This window comes from Electrophorus electricus, chromosome 12 (genome assembly GCF_013358815.1).
Source record: "Electrophorus electricus isolate fEleEle1 chromosome 12, fEleEle1.pri, whole genome shotgun sequence".
Lineage (NCBI taxonomy): Eukaryota > Metazoa > Chordata > Actinopteri > Gymnotiformes > Gymnotidae > Electrophorus > Electrophorus electricus.
The window spans coordinates 6,223,874-6,239,130 of NC_049546.1; the positions used below are offsets into that span (position 1 = coordinate 6,223,874).

Genomic DNA, 15,257 nt, shown 5'->3' on the forward strand with positions numbered 1-15,257 from the left:
TTTTTTTTCACTCTACTAAGAAATCCATTTTATGAAAAAAGTTTTTTTTTTTAATAATTGCATGTACAGAAAAACTTTGCAAAACTTTAGAAATTGCCTGGATTGTTTTTACATAATTACATTAATTAGCAGAACAATTAATTATAGTGGACGTAGTATCTTGGTTTTTGACTGCTTTTGTGCTTGAGGATCTGGCATCTTACTGGCATTGGGAAACAATGAATGAAAAATTGTATAACCAAATCAACTGAAGAATGACAGGGTAGCTATTACCTGAAGCCTAAAGGGCAATGTAAAAAATAATGACCCAAAATGCACAAAAGTAAATACAGATTATGTGACATGATGTGAAGAGAGCTGTTCAGGCAAGGAATGCCAGAAATATCAATGAACTGAAACAGTGTCATAAAGAGAAATGTTCTAAAACTCCTTTTAATCAGGTCTGATTGACAGTAGAATCTGCTCACTAACATAAAAGGGCCTTTTATTAACCCTAGACTGTGAATTTTTGAATACGTTGACAAGAAGTACATTTGCTGCTATACTATTAATTTAAGAAATGCTAATGGAAAATATGTATAACAGGTAAAATAAGGTCTGTGTGAGTACATGGAGGTCTAACGCTTGGATTAATAATTACCCTTTAGAACCAAAGGCAGTCCTCGTTGTGCTACTTATAGAGACCATTTCACATGGTAATCATGAAAACATTTATGTTTACAATAATCTATCCCCTGCTGCAATATATATATATATGTTGACTTTGCATAAATGACTTTATGCATTATTTCAGCTAATAGTTGTTTAATAATTTTATTTTTTGTTTAATATTTTGTTTAATATTCATTGACAACAGAAATTTTGGCTAAGAAAGAAATGTGATCAGAATTTTAAAGCCATGCTTCCATTTTCAGCCCACAAAGAACTGTTTTTGCTGCCACTGTAAAGATTAAGAAACAGGATACATGAGTTTTGGATCTGTTCAAGTAATGTAAGATCACAGAATGTTACATAAAACACTTTGCTTTACCAGTTGGGTTTACTGTGTCTCAAATAGCCTTGGTTTAAGGTATGCACATATCAGCACTAAACCTGAAACTAGATAACTATTTTATCATAACAAAATGTAAGGTTATGGGTATCCTAGATGTTTTAACAGAAAGAAGCTGAAAGGGGTTTTGATGGTCTAAGAGAGATCTGATAAACATTTTGTGCTGGGGTTATTCAGGGAACACTGGTGTTTAATTGTTTTAAATAATGGCAGTGTAAAGTACAGCAAGCTGGTTTTTGATGTAATTATTCTGAATGATCTTCATTTATTAAAAAACAATGATTTCTTCAGCAATGGACTAGGTCACATTTGTGACAACTGTTACATTAGATTATATAAAGTTGGCACCACTATACATCTGTGCACATCTATACTGGATTGGAAATCCAGCATTTTCTTACACTTTTCTTGAGGTGCATTGGAAAAACATTATGTGAGCTGAATAAGTCAACTCACAACCTTTAAATCTTTTTTTCCAGTCTAACTCAGTTTGAATTTCTTCATGATTGTCCTAAATTTACATTAATCATGTCACTCACATAATTTTAACATATTCACCATTCATTTTTCATTATGCAATGGAACCTGCAGTAAAATGTTTCATTCTTGTCTGTTAAGGTCAAGTTAATCAACAGGATTACTGCAGTACTCCACCTAATGCCTCTTCATGAGAAAGCAGGGTTAAGCCTGAAGGAGTACTCTGTGTCGCAGCTTTCATGATACGATTTCAGAATCATTATCTCCAGTAAAAGTAACCGATGTAATGGTATCGGCTTGCCTTCAGCCTAAATTGTATCACTTATATAATGAATAGAAATAACAAAGCCTATGACGTTCTCAATCTAAGTTTTCAGCAGTTTGATTTACTACAATGGCTTGAGGGCTGCATCACATATATGTATGCTTTGTTCATGTATTTATTTCTGAATTGTTGAAAGGCGATATGATATTGGCCTAAGAACGCAGTTGGAAACAGCTGTCTTGTATAAAGCTCTATGTGCTTACTATTATATTATACAAACAGGCTTATAACTTCAATATGTAGGAATTTATCAGAAATAACATATTTGCGGACTATTTGTCCTAACAAATTCCCTCATTGGGTATTATTTGATCTAACAACTAAAATAAATACAACTTTAATTTAGTATTTTATTGGAACAAGGCTGTATCTTTAATTTTATTCATGCATAAGACTTTAACGTCTCATATTGCTTCTGGTTCCAAGCCCCTCCCAAATAACATGGGCCTTTCCTGTATTTATTCAAGACACCGCTGAGATCGGTCTCGTCCGAAGTCCGAAAGGGATCGCAGTGTTGAGGGTTAAGATGAAAGGACTAACTTTAGCAGCATTAGCTGTCACGTTAATCGCAACAGTGTTTGCCACAAAATCGCCTTATCAGGCTGTTCTTCAGCACAGCAGAATAAGAGGAAGACAGCATGGGTAAGAATATTGGGATAGATTGTTCAAGATTGAAATAGCATAGGCTTGAACTACTTTGGGTCTTTGTTAGATCACAGCAGTATACGTCTTTGTTCACTGCGGTTATATTATAGATTATGAAACTCCAAAAGTTTTGCTCTTTTTACATCGAAACTTAGGTTTGTCAGACATTATTCATATTAACCTGATTTAGAGGTTAATAATTATCTGGTAGTGAGACATTACGGAGACGTTCAGCGTTCTTTCTCATTGATGAAAAATCTACTGGTGTAATTCCGTTCAGTGAGAACCCACTGAAGTAAACGGGTCTTTTAACTTTTGTCTATTACAGGCCAAATGTTTGTGCTATGCAAAGGATTCGAGGCACAGATAAGAAATACTTTACCAACTGCAAGCAATGGTATCACCGTAAAATATGCGGCAAACCAACGTGAGTCAACACAAATATTACTTTGTATGAAGTCATTACACATGTATTAAAGTATACTTCTTTGTACTTACATAATGACACTATAGTTAAGAATTAACAGCTAATCCTGGATTCTGATTCTCCTTTGAACTGCATGCTTGAGGACAGCCTCCCAGTATAGGATGGCATCATTTTACAGATGAAATTTGTAGGGCCGTCTTATGCAGTAGACTACAATAAATAAGGAATCCCTCACAGTATGCTCAGTGTCATACGGTATGCTTCACCAGTTTGCACACAGAAAAAGAAGGCTCCTTTGTTTCTGTGGAAGTTTAGGAATTGCATTAGTTTTCTTCACATATCTACCCAAACATTAAAGTGGTCTAAGTGTTCACTTAAAAGATATTTTAGCCATCAGTAAGTTGGTTTTCTGTTAGGAGATTGTTGGGGTCTCAGTTTAGTTGACAACTGACAAGGAAAGATCATGAAAAGAGTTATCATTACTCCATGGGAGATACATTCCTGGAACAGTGTTAGCAACACTGGATAGGTGTTTTCTTTAAGAAGGAACACAGCAGTTGAAATATCATGTTAAAGTGTGGATATGTAATGAAACTCTGCTTGTTTCCATTATATACAAACTGACCTCTATCAATTTTTGAACTTTTCAGGCAAATGCAGTTGTTGTACACTTTATATGTCTAAACCATCCTATAGGTGCTGTGCTACAATTTAGAAATATTTGCACAGTTGCTGTATTTACAGAAAAAAAAAAATTAGTTTCATGAGTACCCTGTTATCACAAACCTGAGTATATCGTGAAAAATCTCTTTTTTAACAAAGCGTGGCACAGCTTGATGAAATTCCCTACATCAACTTCAAAACAGATCACTGTATATGGCATATGGAGCTGCACTTGATTGTATAGTTAATTTCCCCCATCAGTTGGTTATTGTACAAAGAACGTCATGATAATAGTCAGCAGATGAGCATTTTGTGTGCCATACCTCAAGAGAAGATATATCCTAACAGTGCTTAGGTCTAAGCATTATGCATTTCTACAGGACCAAAACTTGGGAATTATAAAGCCTTACTTCAGTAAAATATGTTACTGCCTGTTTTTGAAAGAATCAGTTTAGAGAGGGTCTGCTCCATATCATTCCAGGAAGAATGCGCATGATTCAATTAATGAAGGACTTGATAATTAGTTGATACTGGGCCAAGCATCACTTTGAACACTGGCTCTAAATGACAGGACAGCACATGCACTGTGCAGTACATGGGATCACCCTGCACTGGAACTGAGAACTGTGTGGTGGATATAAAGAGAAGGCCTAATAATTTTTGACTGAAACCTAATTTCTTGAACTTGATTTTCAGAAAAGTAGACAGTTATTTTGAAAATGAAGAACTAAACTGTAAATCCAGTTGAATACAGCCTTATTGTCAGTACTAACCCATATACTCTTCTTCAAAATAAGCTATTGCATAACTGAATTCCTTGTGCAGTACTATATTGGCATGTCTTTTTTATTTGTACTAAATCACAAGAAATAGGTGCATTTGGAAAATGCATTGTTCAGATGTCTACTGAACTACAACCAGGTTTGTTTGTTGTTGATTTTCACTTATTTAAGCCACATTTTATACTGTCATGGAGGTTTACTGAATTTCTAAGGCTGAGTTTAGCTTGAGTTACAAATGAACCTCTTCTGAAAATGGCTTCCATGTGTTTCCTAATGGTAATCCTAATTCCTTGCAGTGTTACAAGTTTTAAATTGTTGACAAATCTCATTGGTCCACTGTGTAATATGGTATCCACTGTGCCAAAGCTATTGCAACAGGATAAAAGTGCAGCTCCAGCCTCAACAGAAACTCGCTGATTGACATCCATTTGAATGTTACCACAGGAGGAAAGGAGCTATTGGTTACTAGCAAAAACATTCAATAGACATATATATATGGTTAGAAGAGAAGCCAGATGTGCAGAGAGTTAAATGTAGACTCACATCTAAGACCAGATTTATAACTGCAATGCATCATTCTTTAAATGTAGCCTAACTGATCTAGGAGTAAACTGACTTTTCAAGACAGATGAGGAATTGTTTCATTCATTCTCTCCTTTCTAAACAGTGTTTCATAGTATTTTTCATGAAAGCAAGAGAGGAAGTGAGTCACTGTGGGTGCTTGTATGTTTTTAGGAAATGCATGTTTTAGTGAGTCCTTTACAAAGTTCATGGCTCTAATATCCCGAAACACATATATTTCACAAGTAAGCAAGGGGTTTTCCACTTCTAATCCCTATAGATTGTGGGTGAAGTCTGCACAACCTGGCTGTGAAAGTTTATAAAAACTTGAAGCTTTTGGTTTAAATGTGACTTGATTTACAGATTGGGGTTTAGACGTTTGATGTTTTGGGCTACTTGTAGGGAAAGTAACTGATTGTATTAACAGCCAGTTTTTGTATAGTGGGGTGTTTCCAGGTCAACTGAGGAGAGACTATTTGGCTCCTATACCCAGAAATTCTCCAATTCCCTCTGTTGGAGTGCACATTGACTTTGGAGTTGCATTAGAAATGTTATTTTAGTTTGTATTAGATCATTTTTAATACTACAATCTTGGACTTATTTTGCTGCAGGAGTTCTTAATGTTGATCAATTAATTTTTTAGCCAAATGTAATATTGGGGAAACACTGTCTTATTTAAAGAGTGAATTATTACAAAATATTGCTAGGGAAATTGTATTATTTGCTTTGACATCCATTATGAGAAGTGATATTTTTTACCAAGAATAAGACACACAGCGCGGTGACTCAGACGGGGCTGGGGACGTAATTTAAACAGTAAAGATTTCAACATATTCTTATGTCTCCTTAGTTTCTTGCAACTGTCATAGCACTTTTGGTGGACAACTTGCCATGTCACTTGGAAATTCAATGGACATGAATTATGCAGCTATACTGTTTATTTTGTCAGAAACCCATGGCTACCATCTTTGCTTATTCTGGCTGAGAACAAATAAGAGTTGAGTTACCGTCTGTTTTGATAATCAGTTCCATCTGCTTTCCAGTTCTCTGTGCTTTACAAGTGCACTCTATTCCTGAATGTCAGTCTTGTTTTCTTGGTTTGGACTTGGCCCTTTTCATTTTCTGTACTGGGGATTACTTACACCATCGACTGTATGTTTAGCAAAAGAAATAAAAAATGTTTAACACAAAAACTGAAGGAGAACATTTTATCTCTAACAATGTGCATGGCATAAACCTGGACTTTGTTTTCATACTAATACAGAAATAGTTTTTAACCTGAGCTAATATAACTAAGCTTAGATATCAAATACCAAATCAGCCAAGTTAAATTTATGCTGTACATCATGGCATGGCATTGTAATATCTTTTTTTTTATTTTTTTTAAACATTTTTAGCATAATCATTTAATGTTTAAGCCTTAGTTAGGCATCCATATCTTTGTCATTTGTTGTTTATAATAGAAATAATTCAGATCTAATTTTATTTCATTGAGATGTTTTTCTTTGATTAAATCACAAATTCTCTGATTTGGTTTTACTTTTATCAACGATAATCAGTAGGATTTAACAAGAAATTAGATTTATAAACTTAATAGATTTCTAGACAGCTTGATAAGGACATTTCTTCCAAAAGTAAACTCAGGAAAATGTTCCATATCAAAAACCACTATCCCTCTGCATTTATCTTAGCTTGGCATTTCTTAGTCTCTTTTGTTTTTACTGGCAAGAGTAATTATTTAAGGAAATTGGATTTAATGACTCTGTAAGGCCGTCTCAAGTCTAGTGCAGATTTATTATGGAAATGCATGTATCTAGCAGGAAACAAGAGTGGTACTATTTATCACAGGGTGTGCTAGTTTCAAAGAGCTGCAGCAGGTATGGTACTGTGACTCCTCAAGAACCCTCCCTTGACTATGTTGTTAAAACAAACCTCTGAAAATCTGAAGTGTGACTTTGAAAATTAGAAATACAGTTCTTTTGAAACATAATCAAATTAATAGTTGCAATTAGTGATGAGTATATATATATATATATATATATATATATATATATATATATATATATATATATATATATATATATATATATATATCAGGCTGTGTAAGAAATATTATTTGTTAGAACACCTACAATATTCTCCTGATTCATTTGCAAATTCACTTGATTAGTACTGGCCATTTATAGCTGGATTCTTGGTTATATTGCAGTAGGCATATTCAATGAAATGGCTTTCACAATTAGCTCAAATTATTATTGTTGTTTTGAGCTTGTTAAATGTAATTGATGGTTTGCTTTGCAGTGTGATTAGCTACGAGTGTTGCCCAGGTTATGAAAAGGTGGTTGGAGAGAAGGGTTGTCCTGCAGGTATGAATAGCATGAACAATAACATTCAGCAATGAATTTTGCATTCACATAGGTTGTTTGCCATATTCCTATGAACAATGTCATTTTGCTCCTTTAGCTCTTCCTTTGGTAAATATCTACAATACCCTGGGAGTGGTTGGAGCCACCACCACTAGGATGTATTCAGAGAGAGCTAAACTGCAGGAAGAGATTGAAGGACCAGGCAGTTTCACATTCTTTTCCCCCAGCAATGAAGCCTGGGCTGAGCTTCCTACTGTGAGTACCTCACAGGCCTGATGTGTCACAAAACACTTTTTATTGTTACTGAATGGCTGTATAACTGTATAGCTCGATACTATATTTTGCTTATAGGTTTTTCCCATACAAGGTTAAAATGTTTATTGTAGGTAACATAGAATGCTTTCTTTACCTTAGGAAATCCTAGATGCCTTGGTGAGCAATGTCAACATTGAGCTCCTCAATGCATTGCACTACCACATGGTCAACCAACGCTTGACTTCAGATGACCTCAAACATGGCTCCTCCTTCCCCTCTATGTACCAGGACTTCAATATTCAAATTCATCATTATCCCAACGGAGTAAGCAGTTTTTGGTTTAAGATGTCAATACACAGCTATGGCCATCAGAAGATGCTAGCCACAGTGTTTATAGTAGCGTCTCTGGAGCTATGCTGTTTAGTTTATCTTTGTTTAGCCTGAGCTACTTAACATTGCATTGTGGATCTCTATGTCAGGCTACTAAGCTTTAAAATTTTCCACCAGCATTTATGCATTTTGACATGATAAATCTGTGAAGTTAAAATCAAATGTGATAAATTAATTATTTGCACCACTATGAACTGGAACTTGGAGAGAGCACATTATTAATCTGCCATTGGATGTTTCATTGTTAAATCTCTTCTGTAGGTTGTGACAGTGAACTGTGCAAGACTAGTGAAGACAGATCAGCATGCCACTAACGGAATAGTGCATGTTGTCAACAGAGTCATCACAGCTATCACCAACAATATCCACTCTTTCCTCGAGACCGTTGATGACCTGGAGACACTGCGGGTAGGCCACTAATCAATCATTTTTTTTATATAGCACTTTTCTAAGATCAAGCTACAAAGTGCTTAACTCAAAAGGTTAAACATTCCAAAACACTCAAAATGTTAAAAGGAATAAAACCTACATAAAAACCTTAGAAAACATAGAAAATACTTGTAACAAATCTATAATCATCACCTTGAAAAACTAAAGCATACAAGTGGGCTTTAAGCCATTTTTAAAAAGAGGCCAAGGAATCAGAAAGTAATGGAGACTATTCCAGAAGTTAGGGGCCCTAGCAGCAAAAACCAGTCACCTTTCTGCTTCAATCAGCTGTTCTTGGTACCACCAAGAGCCCTTGATTTGAGGCCCTTAATAGTCTCCCACCAACAGGAATCACTAACACTTCATGGATACATCTCAGCGCTTTCCCTCATTGTCTAATAAGCGAGAACCAGTAATTTAAAATTACCTCTATACCTCACTCATGGCCAGTGATGTGAGGTCAGCACACTGAGCTAATGTGCTCGCCGCAGCTGCTCCCAGGGAGAAGATGAGCAGCTGAGGTTTGAAGCAACTAGAGCCTACTGAATACCCCTTGACTATGGCAGGTAATAAGGGCATTACAATAATCCAAATTAGATGACACAAAAGCATGAACCAATCTTTGCGAATCCTGCATCGACAGCATGCATCTAATTTTTTGCTATATTTCTCAGATGAAAAAGCAAGATAGAACAAGACTCTTTATAATCAATGAGAAACTCAACTGAGTTAAAAAATAATAGCCATATTGTTTGGAGAAGGATTAACTTTCAGTGTGAGTGGACCAAGAGCTGCCATGCAACAATGTTCTGAAAATTAAATGTTAAAATGAGTAACATTCATGAGTATCCACTTCTGATTTAAAAGTCAGTAGTTGTATCATATTCATAAAACAGATTAGATTTTTTTATGTCAAAAGCTAAAACTGGCATTATCTCTCCATAATATAAATTCAATGTTTACTGAACTTTTATCTTTCTTTTACTCCATGTCTTGTTTTAGACAGCAGTTGCTGCAGCTGGTCTTACAGCTATGCTGGAGAATGAAGGCTCCTATACTGTCTTTGCTCCAACTAATGAAGCATTTGAGAAGATTCCCCCAGATATGCTTAGCAGAATCTTGGGAGACCCTGTAGCTCTTAAAGGTAACTCTGAATGTGCGTGCGTGCGTGTGTGTGTGTGTGTGTGTGTGTGTGTGTGTGTGTGTGAGAGAGAGAAATCCTTCACAAATAATAATTAATATTTTTGTTTATATAAATTGTCATCTAACATTGAATAATTTATATAATTTTTATCAATATAATGAAGTAAGGGAAAAACAAAAATACAGGCAATTTAGGATATGCATGTACAGTATGTGCATTGATATATTAATATAATAACATGTTACACACGCACTTTACAAATGGCTTAACGTTTTGTTGTATGTTGTGGTCACAGCATCTGATCTTTCCTCCCCAGATCTGCTGAATAATCACATCCTGAAAAACATGTATTGCGCTGACTCCATTGTGTCAGGAACACCCCTAGAGACTCTCCAGGGCACAGTGCTGGAAGTGGGCTGTGATGGAGAGGAGATGACCCTTAATGGCAAAGCCATCATTACAACCAAGGATCACCTTGGCACCAATGGAGTTGTGCATTATATTAATGAGCTTCTCATCCCTGACTCAGGTACCTCTTTGTGGGAACATTTTGATTCTCAAATTCTCAAAGTTCCATGTTATATTAATGCAATTTTTAAACTTCTATAGCTAAGACTCTCAAAGAGATTGCTGAAGGAGTTCCACAAGTTTCCACAGCCACAAAACTTTTTGAAGATGCTGGATTAAATCGCTATCTTACTGGCACAGAGGCAGTGACGATGATTGCACCTCAAAATTATGCTTTCAAAGGTGGCTTACAGAAACTTTGTTTCCTTTATAAACTGCACTGATTATTTTTAAAGCGGCTCAATTATACACATTTCTTGATCATTATAAAACCTGTATACAGGCAGTGTGACTATGACTCCTGAGATGAGAAAAGCAATGAAGAACCACATACTGAAGGAGCGGCTCTCCTCCAAGAGTCTGTACCATGACCAGAAGTTGGAAACTCTCAGTGGAAATAAACTTAGAGTGTTTATGTACAGAAATGTAAGTTGTCTCCATAATGCAAATCCACAGAAACACTACCTGGATCATATATAATGTATATTTTCTGATAGCAGTGATCAAAAATCAAATTTGTATTGAAAACAGTTGCATTTTATACCAAAAGTACATTTAAAATAAACTGAAAGAGGAACATGGACAAAGTATATGTAGCTGCTCCCCTTTTCACCCTCAATCTGTCAATACACTGTTTCATTGTGATACATAATGAGACATTAAATATATTACACAAAATCAAGTGTTGTTGCTAAATCCCTTGATTTAGAGGGATACTTTTATAGATCAGCATTTTATGATAAGTACACAGTACATATACAGCATGTAGATACATACATACATACATCACTTTAAGTGTAAGAGTAAGATTTAAAACAACAAACTCCTGACTAATTATCTTAATGATTTCCTCTTATTTTCCACTCTTGTCCCTTATAATGATGTTTATAATTCTTTAAAACTTACTTTTTATTGCGTAAAGAAATTATGCAGTTCCTCTGGACCATCTTCTTCTATAGCCCATTTGCACAGTCTTTAAAAAATGTCTAAATCCCTGATGAGTAGAGCAAATCACGCCAAACTTGCTGCTACTGTGTTTTTTGCAGAACCTTTGTATCGAAAATGCCTGCATCGCTGCCCATGACATAAACGGCCGCTACGGCACCATGTTTGCTGTGGATAAGGTCCTGGCTCCCCCCATGGGTAATGTGATGGATGTTCTGAAGGCAGACAATCGCTTCAGGTGACGAGCCAGTAGCCTTTTACTAAAGCTTCTGCTCCCACTGAACATAGGAATAAAACTGTTTGAACAGAAAAGGTTAAGAAATAAGAAAACCTCCCAGGTGCACTGTAACTTTGCTATAGAAGTTGTGATTAAAAGTTATGAACTTCTTTTTGAAGCCCAACATGTCCTTAAATTCCCATGGGGAAGAAATTCCCCTGAAAGGCGTTATAATTGTTTTAGCAGAGTGGTAAAGCTAAAAGAGTATATGCAGCTGTTCTCCTCTTCCACTCCATTTACAGCCTTCAGTGCCCTCTCAGTCATGCTTTATAATGATCACTAACAAGCTTTAACACTGAACCAAGACTTCTACACAAAGCTGTTGATCTAGCTTTACTCTGTAGGCTTCTTTATGTGTATTAATCAGTTTTTTTCCCCCCTCACAGCATCTTGGTTGATCTCATTCAGAAAGCAGGCATGACTGAGCTGTTGAACCAAAACAGGGTCTACACCATTTTTGCCCTCACCGATGAGGCTTTCCGTGCTATGCCCCCAGCTGACTTCAATAAACTTACAAGTACTTGTACTCCCTTAACCTCCAGTGTCACTACTACTAGGCATACATATTAAAATACATGGTTAATTAATCTTATTGAAAGTAATGACACGCATCCGCTGTGTCTCAGGTTACTGATCCTCGTCTTTGCCATGCTTCCTGCAGGAGATGACAAGGAGCTAGCCAAAGTTTTGAAGTACCATATAGGTGACGGGTTTATTATTAGTGGTGGGGTGACCTCTCATAACAGACTGAAGCCCCTCTTAGGAGAGAAGCTTGAGTTAGGCATAGTGAGTATCCAAAGCTGATCACACTTCATTTTGTCCTTCATTTGACTCACCTCACCCAACAAGATGTGTTGCTGATAGCATGCTTATTCCTTTCAGGCCTGACAATTTTCTATTTTTTTTTCTCTAGCGGAATTCCACTATGTATGTTAATAGGGTGCCAGTTGTTGATTCCGACTTGATGGCTACTAATGGAGTTGTGCATGCCATTGCTTCAGTCATAAAGCCACTGCGTAAGTTCATGCAGTAAACCTCTTTGACGTCATTCTTAACCTTAATTATATTACTTGTTGTTTGTGACAGTTTGTGATGTTTGTTATGTTACTTTTCATTAGCTCCTAAAGCTGGAAGGGACCAGCCAGAAGGTGCATCAGCAAGTCGTTACTCTGCAGTGAGGGTGAGTTATATTTATATATATTTATAAATTGGTCTGCTAGTCCTGCGAAATACAAAATATTTAGTCATTTTTGAACAACTCTTTGGGGATTTTGTAGTTTCCAGAAGTACATTTGAGTTTGATGGTTAAAGTTAATTGAAAAGTTAATTGTAAAGTTCATTTGAGCTTGACGGTGTAAAAAACATGTAAAACCTTCAACTGGTGTTTTGCTTTTTCTTATAGGCTGGGATACAGGTCATGAAAAATGGTAAATATTCTTTAATAAAATATACATAATGTGGTCATAAAAAATGTTTCATTGTGGTAGTGTTATCATGAGAAAGCTGTGATACATTTAGCTCTAAAACTGAAGATGAGGGTGGTTTTTAAACAACTACATATATCTTACCATGTTTCAGATGACCTCTTCCAGAAGGTTTTGAAGAGTCAGTCCAGCAAAACAATGTCCAGAGTCCAGTAAAGGTGTCGTTTTGGTGAATAACTGAAGTGAATTCTAAACTCTGCTGATCTGGGAAGACTGACATGCACAATGAATAATCTTCTTGACAGCAGTGCAGAAGGTAATCAGTTGATTTAAAAGAAAGTCATTTGAAGTTTAACAAACCAGGCAAAGATGGGTGGATTAAATTTTATCATTTCAGTATTGTTTTTGAATGCCAAACGGCATTCACTGGAGTGAAAGCTAATGTTTAAAGAACTGCAAATTGATGATGGCAACTGTATTTTAATGAGTTTTGAATATTCATTAATTTCACTCCTCTATCTCAGTTTAAGTTTGAATAGTACTTTAGATAAGAATTTGAGAAACATTAGATGTTTATGTTTGTTTTTCATTTTCCATGTTTTGTTTGTTGAATTTGATATAAATGTAGCATGTTTTGCATGGTTTAAGATTGAACAAAAAAATGCTATTTGGACACATACCAGTGGAGGTAAAGATTATCTCTCTGAATTTCCTTTTGCTGAGGGTGCAGAACCTGTTCATTTAAAACTAACTGTACTGGTGTGTTATCTGTACTTTGAGTTTGCTGAAGGATTAATCTTTGCCATGAAGACTCTTACTCAGCAAGCCAGCAAACATCTTATCCAAGGTGCTATGGACAAGATGCTTTTATTACACAATAATGTTAAGTTGCCATATTCCTATCTAGCCAAACTGAACACTGTTTTTTTTTAAAAAGAAAAACAACTAATAAACACTGATTCTCAAGTTTTCTTTAGGGCTATTTGGTTGTAATGTGGAGCGATCACAAGGCTGACGCATACGCTGAGAAGATCGAGATTTATTAAGGGCAAATCCATAATCAGAGTCGGTAGAATGGTACAGGGTCAGTGAGCCAAAGCGTAGGGTCTGGGAATACATTGTAAACACAAACACATGGCAACAGAAAAGGGAAGTAGGTAATAACGAACAACACAACTGATATACACAAATAGCTATGACAAGCAAACCTAACAAAGGCTAGGAACACAAATACAGGCAGCAAAACCACGATAAGGCTTTTAACAAATAGAGCCTTGGATTCACAATGACCAGCAACACAGGGCTTAAAAACGTAGCCTAACAAGACACAGGTGATACAAATAATAGACAGAGAAAATGAAACAGGGAAGTAAAACAAAGATACAAGACAGGGAAACCATGACAATGGGATGCTTAGGAGTGGCCAATCATGACGTTGGTAAATCACATTTTAAAAATCATATGAAACAGGTTACTTTGAAACTGTTCAGAAACACAAATTTTTCAAAGCACCTAGAAAAGGAATAGCACAGCTCAATGTCATTGCAACTTTGGAGAGTTACTTAAGAATATTGTCTACTTAATTTAGTTAGAGATGTTTAATATGTGCATTAACAAGTACATTCAAGTGGCTACAAAACATATGCTGAACTGAACAGACACTGGGCACTGTACTCAAGATACTTTGTGTGAAACCAAAGAACAGTATATACTTTTCACAATAGAATGACCATCTTTAACCACATATTAATGACTTAGATCACTATATTAATGCTAGTGTCACCTGATATTGCATAGAAATTATTTCATACATTGAATGATTAAGCAGAAGTACTTTTTGTTAGAATCCCTCTCAAAAGCACTTTGCAATATTAAAGAACTAATTGCATGAAAACTACAGTAGCCCAAGGGATGGCATGCCTAATAAGGGAGGAAAACATATGCGCACAAGTAGCTCTCTCTCTCAGCTGGCAACTTTTCCACAGTTCTTAGTGAAACATTCCAGGATGATTTTAGCCTCAGGGCTAGACACTGGCAGGCTGTTTAAACGTTTTATTAAATATCAACATTTTGCACAGAAGGCGTGTGTAGGATTTCAGACAAGTCAGTGATTAATTTAGACCAAATCCAAGTCTCCAAGGTTCCTAATAGCCATAGATAGATAGATGTTAATATTTCATGAAATAAAAACAATATTTTGTGATTGTGACCATCAAAAGCTCTTCATTATGCATGGATTTTTTGTGTGACTGCAATTCATAAATCAAGTAGCCACTCCAATCTTTGTCATTTATATTGAGATTTCCTATACCATGCGAATCGGGTATAAATATTACAGACATTGTGGTAAAATTACATTACCCCTCCTCTCTATGTAAAACTAATTCCTGCCGAATAAGTCTAGGCTATATACAGTCAGGCTTTGTTTGGCTGGAGATTGAAAGAGCTTACAGTGTGATGCAACAGTGTTCTTGCTGTATGTAGTTTCCTTGTAAAGGTGATAAACTAATGAGAACTACCAAGCATCAA

At 35.9% G+C, this 15,257-nt stretch overlaps 1 protein-coding gene across 1 annotated transcript; it reads left to right on the top strand.

Moving 5' to 3' along the window:
* Positions 1-2,316: 2,316 nt before the first annotated feature.
* Positions 2,317-13,699, top strand: tgfbi (transforming growth factor, beta-induced). The gene is made up of 17 exons (XM_027003643.2): positions 2,317-2,495; positions 2,827-2,925; positions 7,233-7,297; positions 7,395-7,552; positions 7,712-7,876; positions 8,204-8,350; positions 9,374-9,515; positions 9,832-10,044; positions 10,125-10,265; positions 10,366-10,508; positions 11,129-11,265; positions 11,691-11,821; positions 11,966-12,090; positions 12,218-12,320; positions 12,423-12,484; positions 12,707-12,731; positions 12,883-13,699. The coding sequence occupies exons 1-17, from the start codon at positions 2,380-2,382 to the stop codon at positions 12,942-12,944; spliced, it is 2,034 nt and encodes a 677-aa protein (XP_026859444.1). The 5' UTR covers positions 2,317-2,379; the 3' UTR covers positions 12,945-13,699.
* The last annotated feature ends 1,558 nt before the right edge of the window (positions 13,700-15,257 follow it).